Genomic DNA, 24,003 nt, shown 5'->3' with positions numbered 1-24,003 from the left:
ACATCTCTAAGGACCATCAGCAGCTCTCTGCAGTTGACTTCATGGTTATATTTGTTCTTGGAACTCTGGCGTGTATAAACACAGTTTACACATGTTTATTTTTGAAGCCATGTGAACTCTAATGTTCATCTTTATATGGTGCTGTGCTATAAGGCTGTTTCCTCATTTCAAGTGTGACAAATTGGACCACAGACAGTGAGCTCGTCATAGAATCCCAGCCTGGTTTGTGTGGGAAGGGACCTTAAAGCTCCTCCAGCTCCAACCCCCTGCCACGGGCAGGGACACCTTCCACTAGAGCAGGTTGCTCCAAGCCCCTGTGTCCAACCTGGCCTTGAACACTGCCAGGGATGGGGCAGCCACAGCTTCTCTGGGCACCCTGTGCCAGCGCCTCAGCACCCTCACAGGGAAGAGCTTCTGCCTCAGAGCTCATCTCAGTCTCCCCTCTGGCAGGTTAAAGCCATTCCCCTTGGCCTGTCCCTTGAGCTTCTCATCACCAACACTCCCTGTGTCCATCTCTGGTGTCCTCTCCTAAGCAAAGCCTGCAGAGACCTCCCCTGGGTCCATGCTTGTGAGCAGGATGCACTCAGGGCACATCCATCCCTTCCACAAGGTTTCTGGTGGATCCGGGAAGAGGAGATGGCTTTTCTGGAGGAAAAGTCCATTCTCATTGATGGCGATTGTATCCCTCTGGCAACTGTAAGTCCTTCTGAACTCTGCCAGTGGTGAGGAACAGGAGTTTAATATTAATCCCAATCCCAGCCGGTTTTCATCCCTCCTCTCAGCAGTGATTTGTAACTATTATTCCTCTCCAGTATTTTAAAGGACATTCCCTGGCAAAAGGAAGAGTATTTGTCTGGAACTACTCTTGTATCAAAGTTGTTCCTTATTTAAGACTTATATCAAAAATAGTAATAACACTGGAAATGCAACTTTTATGTTCTCCTCTTAAATTCCCCATTCACCTACACCCCAGGAGCTGCAGCTTTGCTACCACTTGAGACCCAAAATGAGGTTAGAACTGATGATCACATGGAAATCAACCCATCCATTTCCTGCCCTCCTGTGTGAGGAGCAAGGGTTACAAAGGGAAAACCATTGGCACAGGAACTGGAATGTAAAACTTGGCCTAAAAGGGTGAAGCAACTGATGGTTGTGCTCACATTGGGCAAGGCAGTGGGGTTTTGGTGTGTTGCTTCAATTTAGCTAATTCTTAGCAGCATAATGGTAACTTCATGAAGGTTATTTCAGTTTAGTATCAAAACTGCAGCACAATGGAGATAGATTTTTTCCCCTGATAGCAGTTTTGACCAAGGTTTCCTCTTATCCTGCAACTTGCAAGTAAGTGGCCTGCTTGCTCCTTGCTTTTATTGTACTCGGGGTATTATAAACTCAGATTGTTCTGTAAACTGCTAATTTTAGACACTTCATGATGCTTATTGTTCCCTTCATTGAGCTTTTTTTAATACCATGGCAGAACCTCTGCGGAGAAGCGGAAATCATCTGTGTCCTGAGACTTGGATGTCTCGACTGGATAAAGGGCAAGAAAATGCAGCTGAAGCAGTTGCCCACCAGCCTTTTGTGAAGTCATTTTGCTTTCCCAATCCAAAGTTCACAATTAATCCCCTTTGCCGTAATATTAGGTAGTGGTAATTGGATAAAAGGCATAAATGTACCTATATTGAATGAGTTACTGTCTGTCTTTCACCTAAGCAGTGTTCAAGGCCAGGTTGGACGGAGTTTTGGGTGACATGGTTTAGTGCGAGGTGTCCCTGCCCATGGCAGGGGGTTGGAACTGGATGATCTTAAGGTCCTTTCCAACCCAAACCATTCTGTGATAATATGATTCTATAAACCTGTTTGGGAGTCACAAACTAGGTAAGACCCAATGCTGATACCCCCCTGCAGTCCTGATCCAGCTCTGGGGCAACAGCACAAGGGGGACGTGGAGCTGCTGGAGCGAGGCCAGAGGAGGCCCCGGAGCTGCTGCGAGGGCTGGAGCAGCTCTGCTCTGGAGCCAGGCTGAGAGAGCTGGGCTGGGGCAGCCTGGAGAAGAGAAGGCTCCTGAAGGGGACACCTTAGAGCAGCTCCAGTGCCTGAAGGGGCTCCAGGAAACCTGGAGAGGGGCTTTGGACAAGGGCCTGGAGGGACAGGCCAAGGGGAATGGCTTTAACCTGCCAGAGGGGAGACTGAGATGAGCTCTGAGGCAGAAGCTCTTCCCTGTGAGGGTGCTGAGGCGCTGGCACAGGGTGCCCAGAGAAGCTGTGGCTGCCCCATCCCTGGCAGTGTTCAAGGCCAGGTTGGACACAGGGGCTTGGAGCAACCTGCTCTAGTGGAAGGTGTCCCTGCCTGTGGCTGGGGTTGGAGCTTGATGAGCTTTAAGCTCCCTTCCAACCCAAACCAAGCTGTGATGCTCGAAGTGTGAAGTCAGAAGGAACTTTCCAAATCAGTAGACACATATAATGCCAGCGTGGGCATTACAGATACAATGGACTTGCTAAGGCAGGGCTTTCCTATAGTGCCTTGTATAGCCCCGTATCGTCTAATTATTCCACTTCAGTGTAAATTAACAATGCAGAGAAGATAAAAGCTTGGCAACCCCTTTGCTTAGAGGGCCAATTTATCTCAGGTTTTGTAGGGCTGTGTCATTTTCAGCTTTTACACTGTGGATAATGCCATCCCCCTGGAGCAACACTCACCGCAGCACTTCCCTGAATAGAGCAGGAGGGGATCATGTGTGGAGAGCGATGCTGGAATTGGACCTTGCTTCATGTGGATTGCTTTTCTCAAAGAAAATAAGGTGGTTTTGTCCTTATTCACCCAGTTTTGTAAAGAAAACTGGGTCAGTCGGCCAAGAGCTCGTGCCAGCAGCGTGTTTTGGTGTGCTGCATTTGGGATGGGGAAGATCATGGAGCTTGGGATTAATGCTTTCTTCAGCAGCAGCAGCAAGGGGTGATGTTTTTAATCCCCAAGAGGAACTTCTGCAATAATATATAGCAGAGTTTCACCTTTCTGGACATTATCCCAATATACTGATCTCATTTTGCAGGGATTATAAACCAGTCATGGGGCTATTTATTGGCTCCAGCTCCTATGAGCGACCTTGGATCTCATCTTTGGAAGCAGCTTAATCCCTGTGACATCCGAAAAGAAGGATCTCAGTTTTCCTTGATAACTTTGTGTTTTCCAAGAGGGTGACAAAGTACAGCTGTTGGGAATGGCCAAGGGTTTGGCAGCAGTGGGAAAAGACACAGCAGTGATGGGCTGAAATTCCTCATTCCTCTTCTCCCCATCGACAGGCTACTAATTACTCAAGGAGGAAATAGGAGGACTCTGAAAGGTAGAGTGTTGGCAATGAGATGCCAAGTTAAGTATAGCCTGGACCTGCCTTTAACCAACTTGAGACCATCATGATTACACGAGGAGTCCTGCTTGGGAAGAGCTGAGATGACACGGCCCGAGGTTAAGAGACAGCTTTGAACATCCGCGAGCGAGCAATGCAAATCCCAAGGAGAGTTCTTCTCTCCCTGTTGGAATACAAGCAAGCAGCAGGCTGGGACCTGTTCTTCCAGAGCTGCTAAAGAGCACTGAGGACCCGAACACTGCAAAGGATCCATGAAATGAATGAAAAAATCCACTTCTGTCTTCCTTAATACAGATTTTGCTCCAAAACCCACACGGGAGATAGATGGATGCATGGGGAGGGTGAGAAGTTGCATTGGAAACCTTTAGTTCTTCTTCCACCCAACCCACAGATAGAATCATAGAATAGTTAGGCTTGGAAAGGACCTTAAGATCATCCAGTTCCAACCCTCCTGCTGGTGACAATGGGATAGCCAAATGCTGGAGATGCTTTTCATTTTGCAGTCTTGCTGGGGAAAAGGAAGGAAAAAGGCCACTTCTGTTAGTTGGTTTTGTGGGAATGCTGGGGCTTGGCTCACCAGGGTCTCAGCTCCTCGTTGTGGTTGTTCCATTTGCCAAGTGGAGCTTCTTTCATCTTGTGCAACCAAAGTATTTCCAGGGTAAGACTTTAAATCAATTTCTCCTCTTCCAGTAAAACATGAGGGTCATTTGAGGATGACCCAGTGCAAGGACGCTGAGTAGAAGCAGAAGGAGGAGCTCACCCTTTTATTTTGCCACCCAGTTCTTCCATCAATCCAGACATAGGTCTTTATTTCTCCCCTTCCTTTGCTTCCCATCCTCTTCTGCACTGTCACTCAGGTTACATGGCCAGAGGCTGCAGCACAAAGAAGTGACCCCTCCATTTGCTCCCCCCTTGTAGCTGTTACACATCTCCTTGCTGCCACCTCGCTGGTTACTGCCCTTTCACATCAGACACTGCTCCCACCCAAGAGCCTCCTTTCATCCTTGCTCTGTTTCCCCTATAAAATGGGTGGAAAGAGCCTCAATGTCAACTCCCTTTGGCTGGGAGAGGGAAGGTGGGTACACAGCAAGACACAGAAAGGTGGTGCCATTCTTCCTGCATGCTGGAAACAATAGCTGGCTCCCTGAAGGCAAAGCTTCAGTGCGGTGAGGAAGGATGTAGATGATGGTGGAGACCAAAAGGACTCAGGACACCTCACTGTCCTTGGCTACCCACCTTGTCACCTGCTTCCAGGCTGGCTCCCTGGCTCCCCATCATGGAAATCAACCAGATCCTTGTACTGTAGATGTGATTCAGGCAATACTTTGCTCCAGGGACCTACTTGCTGTGAACAAGAGGCGCCGGATTTCCCTTCTGCCCCACCAAGTCCTCCACTTACTGCAGGGCTTGTGGAATTAAATGTCCCCATATGCTCCAGTGCTTGTGGGACTCATCTTCTTCCCTCCCAAGCTGTTAAACCCCCAGTTTTGGTGTGCTGCATCACAGCTCTTGTAATATCTCAGGTCTTTTGAAATGGAAAAGAAGCAAAAAAATGCCCCATGGGAAGATGCTGTTGGGCCATGAGGACCTTGTGGGACCCAGGGACAAGCCAGGCATGGTGCTGGGACAGAGCTTGCTCCAGACAGGATGATCCTAACCAGTGGGGTTGCTTCAAGGGGCTGAGGATCGCTCACTGGTGGATGCCTTTCTTGTGTAGATAAGCAGGGAGAAGCAGTGCTGAGGATATAAACCAGTCAGTGGCAGTGGCACCGTGTCAGATCTTGCAAGATGGTTTTTGTGGGTCTTATCTCCATGCCCAAATAGCTCTGGGGGAAGATGCCATTGGATTAATCCTGTCTATGCATAAATCTCATCATCAGAGACATGCTGGGACACGAGCTGGGGCGGCCAGCCATTCATTTCTATCTCATTAGTTTTAATTCCAGTCCACACCAGCAAGGATTACAAGTCACCCACTGCCGGTGCTCCTTCTTTGACTCTTAATAAGTATCTCGGCATCTGCCATTTATAACTGGTTCCTCCAGCTGGTTTGAGAACATCCCACATCTAAAATGCCCTTCTGCTGCTGAGAAAGGCCACCAGGAAAGAGGAAGGGCTTCCCCTTCCCTGCTTTTGGCTGCGCTTTCCCTTTCCGGGGTGTCTTTCCAAATGGTGCAAAATGTGCTTCAGAGGCTGAGCTGTGTCCATTGCCTTCACGTCCAGTGTTGGAGATGGGACATGGTCAAATGTGCCCTCGTGAGCGTGTTGACAGCCTCAGTCGTGGTTGAGATACAGGGGTTTGGTTTTCCTTCAGCAAAGCAACCAGCTTCAGAGCTAAACCCTTTCTTGTGCTGCTCAGCACAAGAATTGAGAATGAAGATGCCACCAAACCTTCCAAAGCCTCCAACCTGCCTTTTCTATAGCTCATGCTCTACAGCAGAGGCAAAGATGGGGAGGAGTCACCTTCCAACCTTATAACCATGCAAGCATCCATGCATTGGAGCACCAGGGATATAAAGAGATCCCATAACATCCACAGAACTCGATTTTTAAAGGCAGCTACATCACACCCAGAACGCATAGGATGCCTGTAGAACCACAGGGAGCAGAGGCTGGTTGGAGGCCAATTGCAAGCACTCCATCCTGCTCTATACATTTATGTTAAGCACTTCTGGAATGACATCTAGTTACTGAAATCATCTGGAGACACTGCTTTTGGAAACAGTGTCCTAACCTGAAGCTATTACTGAGGTAGAAATGACTAAAAATGACCCTGTAATCAACTGACTACTCATAGCATCCTCTTGCTTTGTGTATATATTGGATGTTGCCCCTATTCCATCTGCAGGACTGTTTTCAACGCTTGCACAGCTCCCAAAATGACATCTTCTACTTTTCTCCCTCCTGTTTGGTACATCCCTGCCTTTGGTTATGGAAACGGTTCATGATAAGAGTGGTGAGATGCTGGCACAGGGTGCCCAGAGAAGCTGTGGCTGCCCCATCCCTGGCAGTGTTCAAGGCCAGGTTGGACACAGGGGCTTGGAGCAACCTGCTCTAGTGGAAGGTGTCCCTGCCCGTGGGGTTGCACTAGATGGTTTTTGAAGGCCCCTTTCCCACCCAAACCATGCCATGATGAAAATAGATGAGGTTTAGGCTGGATCACCGAGCCTCCAAACACAGTCTTGGTCTTCAGCAACAGACTTTGTCTTGTGTTTGTGCAGCAACAAGCTAGAGAAAGCCTCTCTGTTGTTGTGTGCGAGCTCCTGTACCATTTAATGCCTGGGTTGGGGGGTCTCCTATTTAACAGCGATACTGAGGAGCCTTCTGTGTATTATGCTGTAGCCAGGGCGTGATGGAAATGGGTGTTTTTGTAGGAAAGCTGCTTTTCAAAGCCTTTTGAAAAGCCTGGGGACAGCAAAGACTGTCAAAGATGGGGATGTCTCGGTTGCTATCCACTGCAGTGCTATTGAAATTCAAATGGTGAGCCTGAGTTCGCCACTGTTCTGGATAGGCTTGAAATGGGTTTAATGCAGCAGCATTTTGGTGGCACTTTGGCCAAGGTGCCTCATAGAGGGGGATGTGAGCTCTGTTGTAGCCTCTTAGTGTTTGTTTGGATATCCCTAAAATATAAGTGACATGAGGTGATATATGTAAGACCTTGTTTATTGGGAAAAAAAAACCCAGAATGGGCCATAAAGCGGAATTCCAGCATTACCTTGACTCTGTTTTCTCTTTTATATGCATCCAGGCTGCTGTCTTCAGGGAAACTTGAAATTCCCTTTGTGCTTTTTGGTTTTGCATGAGATATGCAAAAGGGGAGCCCTTAGAGCAGCTCCAGTGCCTAAAGGGGCTCCAGGAAACCTGGAGAGGGGCTTTGGCCAAGGGCCTGTAGGGACAGGACAAGGGGAACAGCTTTAACCTGCCAGAGGGGAGATTGAGATGAGCTCTGAGGCAGAAGCTCTTCCCTGTGAGGGTGCTGAGGCGCTGGCACAGGGTGCCCAGAGAAGCTGTCGCTGCCCCATCCCTGGCAGTGTTCAAGGCCAGGTTGGACACAGGGGCTTGGAGCAACCTGCTCTAGTGGAAGGTGTCCCTGCATGTGGCAGGGGTTGGAACTGGGTGAGCTTTAAGCTCCCTTCAACACAAACCAAGCTTTCTTGTAGCCCCTTTAGGCACTGGAGCTGCTCTAAGGTGTCCCCTTCAGGAGCCTTCTCTTCTCCAGGCTGCCCCAGCCCAGCTCTCTCAGCCTGGCTCCAGAGCAGAGCTGCTCCAGCCCTCGCAGCGTTCATTAGTTTTCATGTAATTGCCTTTGCAAACTCATCCAAGCTGCAGGCCAGGAGGTGACGCTTGGAGGTGCTGGGATGTGTCCTCCTCCTCTTTGGAGCAGAACCTCAGGCTTCTCCTGGAGCTCCATCTAGAGGGGAGGAACTTGGGTTGGAGCCTTGTGGCCTCTCTGGACTCCCACAGCTCAGTTGTCCCCTTACTCAACCTTCTGCCCTGCAGCACCTTGCCAGGGCTCTCATCCATCAACCTCCCTGACCTTGTATTTGCTTTTGATTCCAGAGCCACTTTGCTGTTGGAGACCCTTGCTTCAAAGCTGGTGGCAGTGTTTAGTGGGGAGGACACCATGGCCAAACCCATCTCCTTTCCATACCAACACTAGGGAAAAGCATTTCTATACCAAACCCCAAAATCAGGTGCTGCTCCCTTGGCTAAGGCTGTAGAAACGACAAGTTCTACTTTTTGGGGTTGATTTTATAAGAGAAATCATTGCAGTTTGGGATGAGGCTTTCCTGAAGAGGAGATTCCAGCTGGACATTCCCAACATCTGCACTATCAGCCATCAGCAGTGACCTCGAGGGTTCACCACGGAGTTCTCCTGTCCTGCTCCACCTCCTGTCCTTGCTGGAGCAAGACATGAAGCCCAGGTTGGAGCAACACATGGGCTTAGGTACAGCATCCCCTGCTGCAGACAGCAGCATGCTCCAGCTATTGGCTTTGATTTAAAGGCCACTACCCGAAACTCATATTCTAAATGCCATCCCGAAGGGAAAACCACAACGAGGCTGAGTGTTGGGTTCTTTCCCCTTATCCAAGTCCTGCTTCTCCTCTGTTTTCTCCTATAGGGTGGCACCAGGATTCCCAGCTACCCGTCTGTGCCCAAAAAAAGGCTGTTTTAAACCTTAGCAACAGGGTATTTTTGTTTAGACTGTATTTATTCTCCTGTGAGACGCATTGTTCTCTCCCATGCCTTGACCGGTCCGAAGGCTGGTGATAAAAGCCCTCGCTGACAATAATGCAGTTGAGTTCAGCCTTTTGTTGGGGAGGTTAAAATAGAGAATGAATGGTGAATAACATGGGAGGGGGAAAAGTTAGTTGTCCCAGGCTGTCGTTTAATCACTTTAAGGGTAAGAAACTGCATTTTAATTAGGGGGATTTTTGAGCATTAGGTTTTGTGTTGGTATCTGCAGGGGCTTGTACTCACCCTGTTGTTTAAGACCAGGATTGTTTCACTTTGCATGATCTTGTGTCAGCAGGAAATAAGTTTATAGCATGATATCAGGTTTATGATAGGTTTATAGCAATATATATACAAAATACATAATAGCTTTATGATACTAGGTTTATAATAGGTTACACTGCTAGGAACATGATAGGTGTACTGTTAAATCACCTATGAACATGATTTATTAGCTGGAAACCATGCAAAGGGCTGATCTCCTGTGCTAGGAGATCCTATGTGGATCTCCTATGCTAGGACATAGGATGTGGCTACTGGATGACCACATATAAGAGCAACTGGCCAAGCACAAGGGCATCCTTATCCGGAGCAGACAGGGATTGCCACGTTACGTATAACAACATAATAAAAGCAGTGGGATTCAACTGCCATTGATGGTGCAGTTGGAGGCATTATTTTTAACCTTTTAATGGGCTTATTTACAGGAATTAGCACTTTAATGCTGTGCGCTTGTGTCTCTAGTGCAGTATAAGCTGCTTCAATGTGACCACAGAGAGAACATCTGCTTTTGTGAGCAATTAGGGAAATGATTGCCAATTACAGGGACTGCAGGTAAGAGCAGCTGGGATTGAGGCTGCGAGGAGGGGTGGAAGCCTTTCAAGATGCTGATGTGAGCAGGAACTTCACTGGGAACACAAATATCCCGGCAGAAAGGAGCCTGTGCCCAGAGAGCAGCCACAATATCCTCAGCAAGGAAAGGACTTCAGGGGCAGCAGTTGTGGGGTGATTCCCGTTATCATTCACAGTTGGCATTCCATAGAATCCCAGAGTGGTTTGGGTTGGAGGGAGCTTAAAGCTTCTCCAGTTCCAAGCCCCTTGGAACACCTTCCACTAGAGCAGGTTGCTCCCAGCCCCTGTGTCCAACCTGGCCTTGAACACTGCCAGGGATGGGGCAGCCACAGCTTCTCTGGGCACCCTGTGCCAGCGCCTCAGCACCCTCACAGGGAAGAGCTTCTGCCTCAGAGCTCATCTCAATCTCCCCTCTGGCAGGTTAAAGCCATTCCCCTTGGCCTGTCCCTCCAGGCCCTTGCCCAAAGCCCCTCTCCAGGTTTCCTGGAGCCCCTTTAGGCACTGGAGCTGCTCTAAGGTCTCCCTGGAGATGCTCTGGATGCTGGAGGAATGCAGAGTCTCTCATGGCATTAATGACTATTATAAACTATTAACTCAGTTTTGGTCCTTGGCCCTTCTTTTTAGCACTGTTTCATCTTTGTTGTAGATTCATCATCCAATGAGAAGGTTAAAATTCAGGTGTTTTGAGGAGCTGACTTTTTAAAGCAGCGTCTCTCAGGGTTTATGACTCCATGAATACCTGTCAGGCTGTTTTCCTTTCACCTGGAAATACATTCTGGTATCTTACTTGTAGGTTGTGTTGAAAACCGTCTGTGTCTGGCAGCACAACTGCTCCCAGTCAGACTTTTCAGCTTGAAGCCTTCAGCAGAAGACGTGCCTCAAGATGCTTTTGGCACTCGAATAAAAGCCAGAGAAGAAAATGCTTTCAGCTCCTGTTCCCTTCCTTTGCAAACCTGGTTTTTAGACCCTTGCAGCCACTGGTACAACTGCGATCCTGGTTTTTCTTCCTCTGGAAAAGTGCAACAGACACACAGTTCATGTGAGAGGCAGGGAATGAATCCCTGGCCCCTCTCTGGCTATCACCATCACCCTCAACCCTTGTTTTCCTGGCTTAATACATGCAAATATATGTAAAGAGTAAAGACTGTTCCACCGAGTCTTGCACGTTTGTTCCAAGGGAAGGAAAACAAGCTGGATTTACAGGCAATTTACAAGCTGAATTCTCAGACCCACATATTAAAACACCCAAAAGGCTGCTGGTGGCAGCCGCCGATGCTGACCCAGGCACCGCTTCTGGCACCTTGCTTTTTCCCTGCGCCCGGAATCCTAATGCCATTAAGATGGAGCTTTCCGAGACCTGGAGTATCTCCTCATTAGCAGCCTCTGATTGTTTTATTTTTTCCCCTAGTTTCATAATCAGTGATCTCGGCTACACCACAAAGTGTTACTGTGGCAACAGGGCTGAACCCAGCAGCGGTGCAGAATCACCGCAGGTAAAGTAGGGATTTCACGGCTCCGCAGCACTTTCTTAGCCCATAGGGGCTGCTCCGGGGGACGGGCTGGCTGCTCCCTGCATCCTACAAGTGTCCCGGGCGGATTTCGGGGTAAGCACAACCACCCGTTAAGCTGCATGAGGGAAACGCATGCGTTTGTAATTGGAGCTTAGCCTCTGTAAGGAGATTTGAACGCTGCCATGCCAATGATCCCCTCCGACACCTTTGTTTTAAGGAGGATGCTCTGGCTGCTCGCCACCAGCTCGGAGCTGGGACTTCATCTGGGTCCTGCAGAAAGGGCTGAGCCCCAAAGCTGGGCTTTGGTTTTTGGGTATTGCTGGGGTTTTTGTTCGAAAACCATGTTTCTCCTCCCCACGTACCATTTGTTTGCTCTCCGAGAGGCATCTTGCTAGGGAGGGACGTTGTTATGCTAAATCATGGCCATGCTTCATCCTCACTCCTCAGGCGAAAGCAACTGGTCCTTTTCAGAGCCGGTATGTGACCTGCACTCGTGTTTTTTCTTTGTACGTGTTACAAACCATGCTTAGGACAAAGAAGGGGACACCTAAAATGGGATATTTAAAGAAATATCTTCCTATATGACTTCATTTTTATTTCATTATTAATTCATGGTTTTGAATAATGAGTTGAAGCAGCTTCTCTTGTGCCTCTCAGGCAGTTCCTCTCCGCTTCCCAGTGCTGTGTTGCGGCTGCAATGCCCATCCCATTTGGGGAAGGGACACCAGGAGAGCATGGGGCTTGGTCTCCTACTAGCCAGGGGGGTTTACAAGCTCTGGGGGTGTTGTTTTGGCTGTTGTAAGTGTTCAAGGCCAGGTTGGACACAGGGGCTTGGAGCAACCTGCTCTAGTGGAAGGTGTCCCTGCCCGTGGCAGGGGGTTGGGACTGGATGAGCTCTAAAGTCCCTTCCAACACAAACCACTCTGTGAGTCCATGGTTCTGTGAAATACCCCTCAAGGAGGTCTCACCTCCCTTTTGCAGCATAGCTCCTGCTGCCCCACCATCCCTCACCAGCCTGGCCTGCAGTGAAACCCTCCATCCCCAGCACCTTACTCCTGGTCGAGGATCAGAGTTGGTCTTTCATCTTCATCCCCATGACCTGACAGCTCCCTTGCGCTTAGCTCACTGCTCCCCTTTTCATAGAACTTCACCTTCTCTCAGCTTTTAACTGTCCCACCTTGATTCTCCTTGATGCCATGGCCTTTAGGAAACCCTCTCTGGATGGTTGTTCTCCATTCTACAGGTCCAAGATGCTCTTCATAGAATCATAGAATCCCAGCTTGGTTTGGGTTGGAAGGGAGCTTAAAGCTCACCCAGTTCCAACCCCCTGCCACGGGCAGGGACACCTTCCACTAGAGCAGGTTGCTCCAAGCCCCTGTGTCCAACCTGGCCTTGAACACTGCCAGGGATGGGGCAGCCACAGCTTCTCTGGGCACCCTGTGCCAGCGCCTCAGCACCCTCACAGGGAAGAACTTCTGCCTTATATCCGACCTGATCTTCCCCTGTTTCAGTTTAACCCCCTTCTCCTATCCCTAAGCACTGAAAAGTTTGCAGGACAGTAAGTTAGAATCAGAGCATGATTGAAGTTGGAAGGGCCCTCTGGAAGTCATATGGTCCAGCCTCCCTGCTCAAGCAGGACAACACAAAGCCAGTTGCCCAGGACTATATCAACAAAGATTTTTAATGCCTCCAGAGATGGAGACTCCACAACCTCCCCGGGCAGCCCGTGCCACTGCTTGGTCACCCTCCCAGTCAAAACGTGTTTCCTTATCCCTGGCAGTGTTCAAGGCCGGGTTGGACACAGGGGCTTGGAGCAACCTGCTCTAGTGGAAGGTGTCCCTGCCTGTGGCAGGGGGTTGGAGCTGGATGAGCTTTAAGGTCCCTTCCAACCCAAACCATGCCATAAGTAAATACTGAAGTGCAGGAAGGTGGTGATTTGTTGAAGGTTGGGCAGGTGGAGAAAGCAGAACCCCAATCCCTTCCTGGAGGCTTCTCCTCCTCACACACTGTTGGTTCCAGCTCTTGTCACTCATGTGGAAGCCTCCTGTTTATGTAAAAGCCAAACAAAAAAGGCAAAGAAAACCAAGTGGGTTTTCAGAGAGGGTGAATGGTTGCTGTGATTCATCTTTTCTGTTGAGGAGTGGAAAAGCAGAGGGTGGGGGAATAATGTTCAGTGACACATCAAAGGCCTCGTTTCAGCTTCGGAGACACATGCGAGGAATTAGTCACTGCCTCTTTGTGCAGCAAAACCCTTCTTCCTCCCTCAACTCCACTGCTCCTCTCCCTGCGATGGTCAGAGCTCCTCGTGTGGTGTTAATGAAGAGAAGAAACCCTTGGCATCTCATCCAACGGGAGAGGTTTGGGATTACAGGGAAGGGGAACCTGATGCTGGTGAAATCATTGTGCCGTCGGATGAGCCTGTGAGCCGCTTTCCTCTGCCGTGGATCACAGCTCCAGTGAGAGGCTGGAAAACCACAACCGGGATTTAAAAGGAGCAGGGAGAGGAAGAGGGAATGGCAGGTTTGTTTTCCAGGGTGGCTGAGCCATGCTGGTGGCTTGCTGCCACCAAAAGGGAAATAAAACAAGACCTTTTTCCCCTTTCTTTATGCTCATGCTTGTTCTCATCCTACTGTGAGCTGCTTCAAAAAGCGAACCGGTGCAAGCGCTAACCTTGCCTCTAGTTTTGCCCTTTTCCCTGCCAAAAAAAAGGAGGAAAATTAACATTCCTTTTATTTTCCACTGTGGTTGGGGTCAGCACAAGGCATCGGGTGGTCTCAGATGAGCCACTGCATTTTAGCATCCTACTGGTAGCAGTGGTGGTGCCTGGGGTCCTGGGTGGAATTGGGTTTGTGTCTCCTCCTCGCACAGAGAAAAAGATTGCTGCATTTTCCAGGAATCGGGAATATGTCGGAGGTGGGGGTAAATCCTGCCTTTGATTGTGGGTGCCTGTATCCGGATCTGGGCAGTTCCTGCAGCACTAAATACTAATTCCTTGCTTCCTACAGCCTAACCCCCTATAGCAGCAGACGCTAAAGGACCATTTTTAACCACTTATTATTTTATAAAGAGATTATTTCCTTTTCTCTTTCTCCTCCAGCATCAATCATCTTGACCAGATTTGCTGATTTTAAACCATACATCCTGCAGCCCTAAACCCAGCTTCTCCTATAGGGAGATCCTGAGCAGTGCACGGGAGAATGCAGTGCATATATACTATATAGAGAGAGATAAATAGGTATATATATATGGATATGTAGATACTCTTTTATATATGTAAATATGTATACTATATAGAGATAAATATATATACACATATATAGATACTTTAATATATATGTATATACTGTATATAGAGAGATAAATATACATATACAGATACTTTTATATATATGTGTTTACTGTATATAGAGAGATGAATATATACATATATAGATAATTTTATGTATATGTATATACTGTATGTAGAGAGATAAATATACATATACATATATAGATACTTTTATATATATGTATATACTGTATATAGAGAGATAAATATACATATACATATATAGATACTTTAATATATATGTATATACAGTATATAGGGAGATAATTATACATATATATACATATAGAGATACTTTTGTATATGTAAAAGTAAATATATGCTATAGATACATGCATATATTGATACTTTAATATATATTAATATCTGCAGTGTATATAGAGAGGTAAACATATATATATATATATGGGGTTGGAACTAGATGATCTTAAGATCCTTTCCAACCCTAACTATTCTATGATTCTATAATTCTATATATAGATACTTTTATATATATAAATATACTATAGAGATAAATGTTTATATCTAGAGAGAGATACTTTTATACATATAAAATACATATACTATATAGAGAGATATGTATACATATATAGATAATTTAATATATATAAAAATATGTATATACTGTATAGAAAGGTAAATAAATATATACATATATAAATGCTTTTTTATATGTATAAATATATATACTATATAAAGAGAAATAAATATATGCCTATGTACATACTTTTATATATATAAATATATATACTATGTATAGAGAGATAAACATATAGATACTTTTATATCTATATAAATATATATATTTACTGGATGTATAAATATATATATAGTACTGCAGGACCCAGCAGCTCGCGAGGCTCCTGTCCCTGCCTTTGGCGCAGAAGGTGTGAGGGAAGGCGGGATGCTGTGAGCATCCCCGTGCCGAGCAGCGGAGCAGCGCGCGGCTCCTGCGCAGCGCAGCGCCTGACGTCAGGCTGGTTTTGTGCGCCCGCAGGATGTCGCAGCCAGCCAAGAGCTGTGTTTATGTTGATAACATTACAAGTATTTCCTCTCCGTTTCCGAAAGCAGCAGGGAGGGAGCCGAGGGGGAAGGGAGGCTCGGGTCCCTCCAGCTCTGGGGTAGGACTCTCGACGCCTTTTATGTTAAGCAGCGGGTAACAGCGGACCGCTGGTGTTCTTTAGACTCCAGTTGGGAATAGGGAGGGTTCAAGCGCAGGGGTTGGGAGCTGGGAGCTGGCACAGCCCTCCCCTTGCTCCCCATCCGGTTTAAGGTGATAAAGCAGCGCTGGCAGCTGGGCACAGGAGCAGCTCCTCGGAGTTTTTGTGTAATGATCTGCACAGTGAGTCCTGGTGCTCTCCGGGCTTCCTGGTGTCCTGTTTCTTTTCACATTCGTGGTAATAAAGCCATAAGAAACACAGGATCTGCATGGGCTGCCTGCATCCAGCTCTCTGTGTGAAAGCAGGGCAAGGCTTGGGGAAAATCTGTATTCTGCCCCCTTGCCAACCCTTTCCTCCTGGTGTGATCCACTCACGGATCAATGAACTTATTAAGGGTAATACCTCTCCTAGGGAGCCAGGCTGGGCTGGGGCAGCCTGGAGAAGAGAAGGCTCCTGAAGGGGACACCTTAGAGCAGCTCCAGTGCCTAAAGGGGCTCCAGGAAACCTGGAGAGGGGCTTTGGACAAGGGATGTAGGGACAGGACAAGGGGAATGGCTTTAACCTGCCAGAGGGGAGACTGAGATGGGATCTTAGGCAGAAGTTCTTCCTTGTGAGGGTGCTGAGGCGCTGGCACAGGGTGCCCAGAGAAGCTGTGGCTGCCCCATCCCTGGCAGTGCTCAAGGCCAGGTTGGACACAGGGGCTTGGAGCAACCTGCTCTAGTGGAAGGTGTCCCTGCCCGTGGCAGGGGGTTGGAACTGGATGGGCTTTAAGCTCCCTTCCAACACAAACCATTCTTATGGTTCTATGAATATCAAGAGGGTTTTAAAGGCAGGCAGCTGCCTGCCCGCTGCTGTAATCCCAGAGCATCCTCAGCAAAGGAGGGACCTGCAGCAATGGTTTGGACTCAATCTTAAGGGTCTTTTTCCAACCTAAATGTTTCTATGATCACCCCACCATCCCAAAGGGATTTTGCAGCTGGAACCCATGGCCAGTCCAGGAATCACCTGTAGCTCTTATCCATATAGCCGTCGTGGTCGTGGAAATAAACCCAAGCTCTTCTGTTTTATATATATTAATTCCCCATACTGGAGGGCAGGAAGAGGAGGGGATTCACAGCTTTCACTTCTTTCCACCCACCCTCCATGTCCTGCTTTTGATACCAAAGGAAAGTGTATTGAGGATGGGGGAGAAGCGCTTTGAAGGCCTATGGTACATGTGGCTCTTGGCTTTAGTGCAGGATTGGTATGGACTAACCCATCATCTTCTCTTCCTTAACTTCCCCAAAAGGACTCCAGGGACCACAGATGGGAGAGGAACCAGGTCCCTGGAGTCCAGTCCCAGCTCTGCCACCCCTTTGCAGAGTGGCCATGAACCAGTTCACTCCCTGCCATTTGAGGTGTGCTGCAAGAGCTGGAGCAGCCAGCTCAAAGGATCCTCAAAGCCATTAAGGCAGGCTTGGAAGAGATGAGTATCTGTATGGTTTGCCAGTGATCGGTTATTTATGGCATTGAGGAGCAAGATCTCAGTGTGAGGAGCCGGAAGGATGCCAGTGTGGTGGGAGCATCCCTGTTGGCAACTGGTTTGTCTGCTCTTAGGGCAGACTGCTGCTGCAGAGCTAGGGCTGGCAGAGCTGTGAACCAAATGAATGACATGCCAAATGAATGGGAATCCCAAGTGAACAGGATTCCAAATGAATGGGAATCCCAAATGAACAGAATTCCAAATGAATGGGAATCCCAAATGAACGGGATGCCAAATGAATGAGAAACCCAAATGAACAGAATTCCAAATGAATGGGATTCTCAAATGAACAGGATTCCAAACGAATGGGATTCTCATATGAATGGGGTTGCAAATGAATGGGAATCCCAGATGAATGGGATGCCAAATAAATGGGGATCCTAAATGAACAGGGTCCCCAAATGAACAGGAATCCTAAACGCACAGGATCCCAAATGAACACGATCCCAAAGGGATGGGAACTCTCATGTAGAGAGTCTTTCCCTTTCTCTTGTTATGGTTTTCTTGTTGCGGTAGCGATGAGTTCCTGGTGAGGGAAGCAATTGAAATGGTGAGACCCCATCAGCCCCCCGAGGTTTCAGGGACATCCCCATGCTGCTATTACCTTCCTTGGAGATTCCCCATGGGTTTAGGTTCCTCCCGCCTTTGCCCATGGGTCCCATCTCCATGAGGGCCCTATTTCCATGGGTTCCCACAATAGGATGCTGGGAGCAGCTGCAGTGAGCTGCTTTCATTCTCGCTGGCTGCTCAGCATCGTGTGCTTTGCTATTGCAGTTAAACATGGGGAGGACACGAGCTCCCTTTCCCACACTGTGGGGATGGAAAACCTCTTTGGCTTAGGACCATCTCAGCTCCAGAGTGCGACTGCTCCTGCAGTGGCCTTGGAGCACAAGCTGACATCCCGATGCACTTACCATTGGGCTTTTCCCCAAGCTCCAGCTGTGCTGGCTTGTTGTCAGCCCTAAAAGCATAGAAGAGTGGTTTAGAAGGGAGCTTAAAGCTCATCCAGTTCCAAGCCCCTTGGAACACCTTCCACTAGAGCAGGTTGCTCCAAGCCCCTGTGTCCAACCTGGCCTTGAACACTGCCAGGGATGGGGCAGCCACAGCTTCTCTGGGCACCCTGTGCCAGCGCCTCAGCACCCTCATCCTAAAACATTCCTTCCTTATAATCATGGGTTTTTTCCTCCAAAGCCAAAACAGTTCAGACCAAGCACATCTCAGACTCTGGCAGGTGGTTGAACATCTTGCATGGGGTGTGTTAAGCACCAAGAGTGGAGCATGTCATCAACACCCCACCGGCTGCGGGGTATCCAAACATCCCACCCCGGAGCAGAGCCTTGGGGAGGCATTGCAGGACCAGCCCCGCTCTCTCCAGCAGCAGGAGGACTCAAATCAGTTCAAATTCACCCAGACACATACTTGAACCTCTGGAAAGCTGCTGTTGCACCAGTGGGACCGCTTGGAGAAAGCCCTGCCCTGCTTGCAGCAGCAGCAGGGCTGGCCATGGAGGGAGCCAAAGGAAAGCTCTTATCTCTGGAGCTTGATTTCCTTCTGGTTCAGGGTTTGTCTGACCTTTTGGTCACTGAGTAAGGGCGATTTTTGCCAGGTTTTCTTTTAGGGGGGGAGGAAAAACATGTCAGTGGGTGGTGCTGGTGGGAGGATGCTCCCGGGTGGGGAGGATCTTGTATTCCTGATACCATTCCCAGCACGTTGATGACTTCAGCATTGTCCTTTTGCCCGGAGTTTGGGATGGGTCTAGATTGAAGCAGGTTTGAAGAGATAGAATGAGAACAAACAACACAAGATGTGTTTAAAAGAGGGAGGCTTAGACTTTGTATCAGGAATAAATCCCTTTCTTGGCAGCGTGATCTTGGTGCTGAGATCTTGCAGCTGAAGATGCAACTGAGCAGGGGAGAGCCATAGAGCCACTGCTGGTCGATGGCATGTAGCAGAGCTGCCTCTGAGCCCTCTCTGGGCTCGTAGCAGATGTGAGATGCTGGCCCATCCTTGGGAGGCCCCAAGGCCATGTGCTGGTCTGAGCATTGGCAGCTTTGGGCTCTCTTCTGGCCAGGATGATGATAGCTCACATCGTGCTGTCATTTGCCTCTGGATCCATATCTGCTTGGGAGGAGATAACGCTGCCCATTTCTCAGGAGCTGTTTGAGGTCTGCAGAGGAAAGAAATCACTGTAAAGACCTTGCGTTTAAAAGGGCTGGGGGAGAAAGAAAGGGGGAAGCAAGTTCAATGATGTCATTGTCCTGTAATTTAGCAGGATGCTTCCTGGGAAGAAACGTACAGTAAGGAATGTGCAGCCTGGCCTGGAGATGAGCCTGCATTGGGATTATTATTATTTACGGGTATTTGTTTCATCTGCATGTGCAGGGAATCTGATGGGGACCTCTGGAGCGAGGCCAGAGGAGGCCCCGGAGCTGCTGCGAGGGCTGGAGCAGCTCGGCTCTGGAGCCAGGCTGAGAGAGCTGGGCTGGGGCAGCCTGGAGAAGAGAAGGCTCCTGAAGGGGAGACCTTAGAGCAGCTCCAGTGCCTAAAGGGGCTCCAGGAAACCTGGAGAGGGGCTTTGGACAAGGGCCTGGAGGGACAGGCCAAGGGGAATGGCTTTAACCTGCCAGAGGGGAGATTGAGATGAGCTCTGAGGCAGAAGCTCTTCCCTGTGAGGGTGCTGAGGCGCTGGCACAGGGTGCCCAGCGAAGCTGTGGCTGCCCCATCCCTGGCAGTGTTCAAGGCCAGGTTGGACACGGGCTTGGAGCAACCTGCTCTAGTGGAAGGTGTCCCTGCCTGTGGCAGGGGTTGGAGCTGGAGGAGCTTTGAGGTCCCTTCAACACAAACCAGGCTGGGATCCTATGAATGGAGCTGAGCCTGGCCTTGCACTGGTTTTCTGCTCGTGCCCAGTAGCAGTCAGGGGCTTCAGTGAGCCTGCAGGGATCCACTGGGTGCTGCCCACAGGAGGAGTTGACCTCTCCCTCCCTGCACCCAGTTCCTCAGCATATTGGATCAAGGCTCCTTACCATGGTCTTCACGTGCTGCATTTCAGTTTGCTCAAAGTACACTCAGTTGGAGACCATTACATGAACATGACATTAATTTCCTTTAAAACCAGGTGCTTATTTTTGGTGTCAGCTTCATTGCTCATTGTTCCTTTCATGCTCCCCCACAGTTCACCCTTTCCCTGCTTCATCTCTGGTCACCTTTTCTGGTCCACCATAGTGAGATCTCACAATGTGGAACGTATGAACACAGCAATAAACCCATCCCATCCACATGCCTGCAGGGACTCCAGCCTTATGTTCACTCCTCCCTCCCAGCTCTACGCACACAAGATGCACAGAGGAATCTCCAGTTTGAATTACTTTGGGATAATGATACAAGAGGGTTTAAATACCTGTTCTTTCTTCCCCAGGTCAACATGGATTTGTGGTTCTTTCTCCTTTTGCTCGGAAGTGGCCTGATAAGCGTAGGTGCTAACAACATTACAACAGGTAAACTATGCTCCTTGTCTCCTCTTCTTTTGTCCCTAAATCATCTTTAGGATCAAAGGAGTAAGTGCTCATGTGCTTGATGACTTACTCCTTCTGCCCTCCACTTAGCTATAAACTATTGGAAGGAGGGTGATGGGCTGCAAGTGCTCATAAATGGACCTGCAAATCCTATATTGATCCTCTCTTACAGAGGCTTTAATATTTGTATCTCCTCAATATCGTAAGACCTATTCAAGTTAGCAGGTTCTTCAGGTTTGCATCAGCGCTGTGCAAAGCATTCCCTGTCCTGGATTTGGGATTTTTTGGCTGTTTTATCCTTATAGTCATGCAAAACTCCAACATCTAAACCCTCCAGTGTTGCAGGAAGGTATCTCATGAAGGTTCCCTTGTGCTTTCTCCTCTTGCAGAGCCACCCACAACAGTGCCCACCTCCCCCAGGAGCCCCACCAAAGCTCCTACAGCAGGTCCTGAGCTTGGGACTACGACAAGTGCAAACAGCCTCAACATTAGCACTCCAGTGACTGTATCTACCGTGGCCACAAAGCCACCTACAACCACAGCCACCAGGATCTCCCCCAACACCACCACTGTCAGCATCAACACCTCCACGTTGGGGACAACCATCGCTGTGTCTCCAGCCACCTCCCCTCTGCCCAGCGGGACCCCACTGGCTCCAGGCACCGCTGTCCCCAGCACAGAAGCGGAGACGACGGAGAGGAACTTCAGTGCGACGGTGACAACACAGGAGACCTCTTCTGCTTCACACAATGGTAGGTGGCTCCTTCACCTCTTCTTCTCCAGGACATGCTGCCTGCGGGTTTGTTTCTTTGCTCTTCTTGTGTTTTGCTGAACAAAAGGGGATGAGAAGACATCTTGGGGCAAATTCCATGTTCATAGCCCAACACAGGAGGGATGTGGAGCTGATCAGACATGAAGAAGAAGTTTTAAGCTGTGAGGGTGCTGAGGCGCTGGCACAGGGTGCCCAGAGAAGCTGTGGCTGCCCCTTTGCTGGAAGATGTCCCTGCCAATGGCAGCGTCACAGCCTGGTTTGTGTTGGAAGGGAGCTTAAAGCTCCTCCAGTCCCAACCCCCTGCCACGGGCAGGGACACCTTCCACTAGAGCAGGTTGCTCCAAGCCCCTGTGTCCAACCTGGCCTTGAACACTGCCAGGGATGGGGCAGCCACAGCTTCTCTGGGCGCCCTGTGCCAGCGCCTCAGCACCCTCACAGGGAAGAGCTTCTGCCTCAGAGCTCATCTCAATCTCCCCTCTGGCAGGTTAAAGCCATTCCCCTTGGCCTGTCCCTCCAGGCCCTTGCCCAAAGCCCCTCTCCAGGTTTCCTGGAGCCCCTTTAGGCACTGGAGCTGCTCTAAGGTCTCCCCTTCAGGAGCCTTCTCTTCTCCAGGCTGCCCCAGCCCAGCTCTCTCACATGCACAGTGCAGGTTTAGAATACATGCAGCCTTCAAATGGGAGTGATGGGGACAAAAGCCTGAAGTGCTGCTGAGATCTGGATTTCTAATATGGTGTGGAGTATCAGGGGACAGGATTTATCATTTTTGTGTCTTTACTACGTTTTTTACCACTGGGGTTACTGGTTTTGGTGGACTCCCTTGGTGCTCTGACACATTGGCTGTTGCACCATCAAGGCCAGATGTGGCTTCTTGCTTGATGTCAGTCCCAAGAACAAATGACCAAACCCGATTCTTTCTTTATTTCAAGTAATTTGTCAAGGAGCAAAATTAGTTTTAGGGCTGCCCTTGCCATTTAATCTTAATGGGAAATGTGGATATCAGTCATGGATGCGTTAAGTGGTGCTCAAGAGAGGGATGGAGCAGAGGCACCGCATGAATTACATGAGGCAGTTCCTGCTTCTCCAAACCTACTAATATTGTCCTCAAGCCCATGCTGCAGCTCTTCACACATGGAACAAAGGTGTGGGGTGCCCATATGAGCATCATTGCAGCAGGAGGGCTGGGCTGTGCTCTCCTTGACACAGGTTTGCTCTTGTTTCTAATAGCTGAGACATCCAAAAAGCAGGTAGAGGCTTTCCATGGATACTCACCATCCCCATCCCTGAGCCTGGCTGCTCTTAATGGAAGTCTTGGCTCAGCCACTCATTTAAAACCACTCACAAGTGTTATCTCTTTAGTTAAGTGCTAATGAATTACACCAGTGACTTGTTGGTTATAGGCTTAAACAGAGAGTGTTATCCATTAGGAGCAGTAAGTTGTATTTATCCAGGCTAGAGCTTGGCTTCAGCTCCCTGCTCTGCTGACAAGAAGTTGGGTTTAGATCCCTTGTTACTAAGTGAAGGCTGATATTTGTTTTAAATCCTGGCTTTGTAGCTGCTGTTTTAAAGGAAAGATTTACAAGAAGATGATGAGAGTTACTAAATTTGTTGCTGTCTTGGTCTTTGATCCCTCATAACTTATTAAAATGGATGTTTCTTGGTTGCTAAGAGACTCTTGTTTTCTTTTCCTGCAGGTAACTCTGACAGAAGAGGTGAGAATTTCAGATTTCGTTGCATTTTACTCAGTAAAAACACCTCCAGAAGCATTCTGCTATTAGAAACCTCTCCTTGTGACACGCTTCCAAACTTGCCTTTACAAAGCCTGTCAAGCTGGTGACACACCGGTATCCTAATTGATGTTGGGCTTTCCTTTTGAGAAGTTCAAGGCCAGGTTGGACACAGGGGCTTGGAGCAACCTGCTCTAGTGGAAGGTGTCCCTGCCCGTGGCAGGGGTTGGAGCTGGATCAGCTTTAAGCTCCCTTCCATCCAAACCATTCTATGGCAATCTTGTACCAATCTGTCCATGTCCTATTAGACACAAAGAGTTCCTGCTGAATGCTCTGAAAACATCATTACCATCCCTAGAGCTGGATGACCAAAGGCTAAGAAGCCATTCAGGCAATTTCCTGCTTTTTTTGCTTCTGAATTATCTTCATTGCCTATAATTTACCCTGTTTGACCTGGACCCATCCTCCAAATGATGTGAATAATCATTTTTCTCTTTAATTCCATTGGCAAGCAGCAGCACAAATCCATTTCTTGTGCTTTAGCAGCACTTAGGTGCATTTTTCCACCTCTCAGTTCTGAGAACTGGCATTGCTACCAGAATATGTGCAATTCCTCGTGGCTTTAGCAGTATCAGAGCGGGCAGAGCAGAGGTGCAGCCACTGTGGTTGTTACCTATAGAAACCAGCTTCCTCTGGGTGTTTCCATCATTGCTCCGATGGGTGTTTTAGCTTTGTAAACCCTGTGGCAGTCAGCTTTGTGGTGCTGGGTGTGCCAAGATCACAGTGATGCAAAGAGAGATGCTCTGCGATAGTTACTGTCAATACACATTAGTGCAGAGGAATAAAAGAGACCCATGTCCAAGTGAATTCATTTAAAATCATGCTTAAGCCACTGTAGAAATGCTCAATGTAATTCCCTTGGATCTGGCGTGGCTTAGGTCTGACTTTGCAGTCTCTCTGCTGTTCATCCCTGCTCCTGAGAGCAAAGAAAGGAGAAATGGGGGAAAATCTGACTTCCTACTGAT

At 48.6% G+C, this 24,003-nt stretch overlaps 1 protein-coding gene across 2 annotated transcripts in view; it reads left to right on the top strand.

Annotated features, from left to right (window-relative positions):
* Positions 1-24,003, top strand: part of PTPRA (protein tyrosine phosphatase receptor type A) — a 110,311-nt gene that overhangs the window by 65,743 nt on the left and 20,565 nt on the right. Inside the window, exons 1-4 of one of the 2 annotated variants that reach the window (XM_030491577.1) lie at positions 13,207-13,480; positions 20,386-20,464; positions 20,872-21,234; positions 22,946-22,963. In XM_030491577.1, the coding sequence (XP_030347437.1) occupies positions 20,392-20,464; positions 20,872-21,234; positions 22,946-22,963 (454 nt within the window). In that variant the 5' untranslated portion in view covers positions 13,207-13,480; positions 20,386-20,391. Of the gene's footprint in view, positions 1-13,206; positions 13,481-20,385; positions 20,465-20,871; positions 21,235-22,945; positions 22,964-24,003 lie in introns of those variants that run through there. The other variant, XM_030491576.1, reaches the window with a different exon arrangement.

Source organism: Strigops habroptila, chromosome 7 (genome assembly GCF_004027225.2).
Source record: "Strigops habroptila isolate Jane chromosome 7, bStrHab1.2.pri, whole genome shotgun sequence".
NCBI lineage: Eukaryota > Metazoa > Chordata > Aves > Psittaciformes > Psittacidae > Strigops > Strigops habroptila.
The sequence above is the reverse complement of the archived record's forward strand: the minus strand, read 5'-3'. Positions and strand labels throughout refer to the sequence as shown.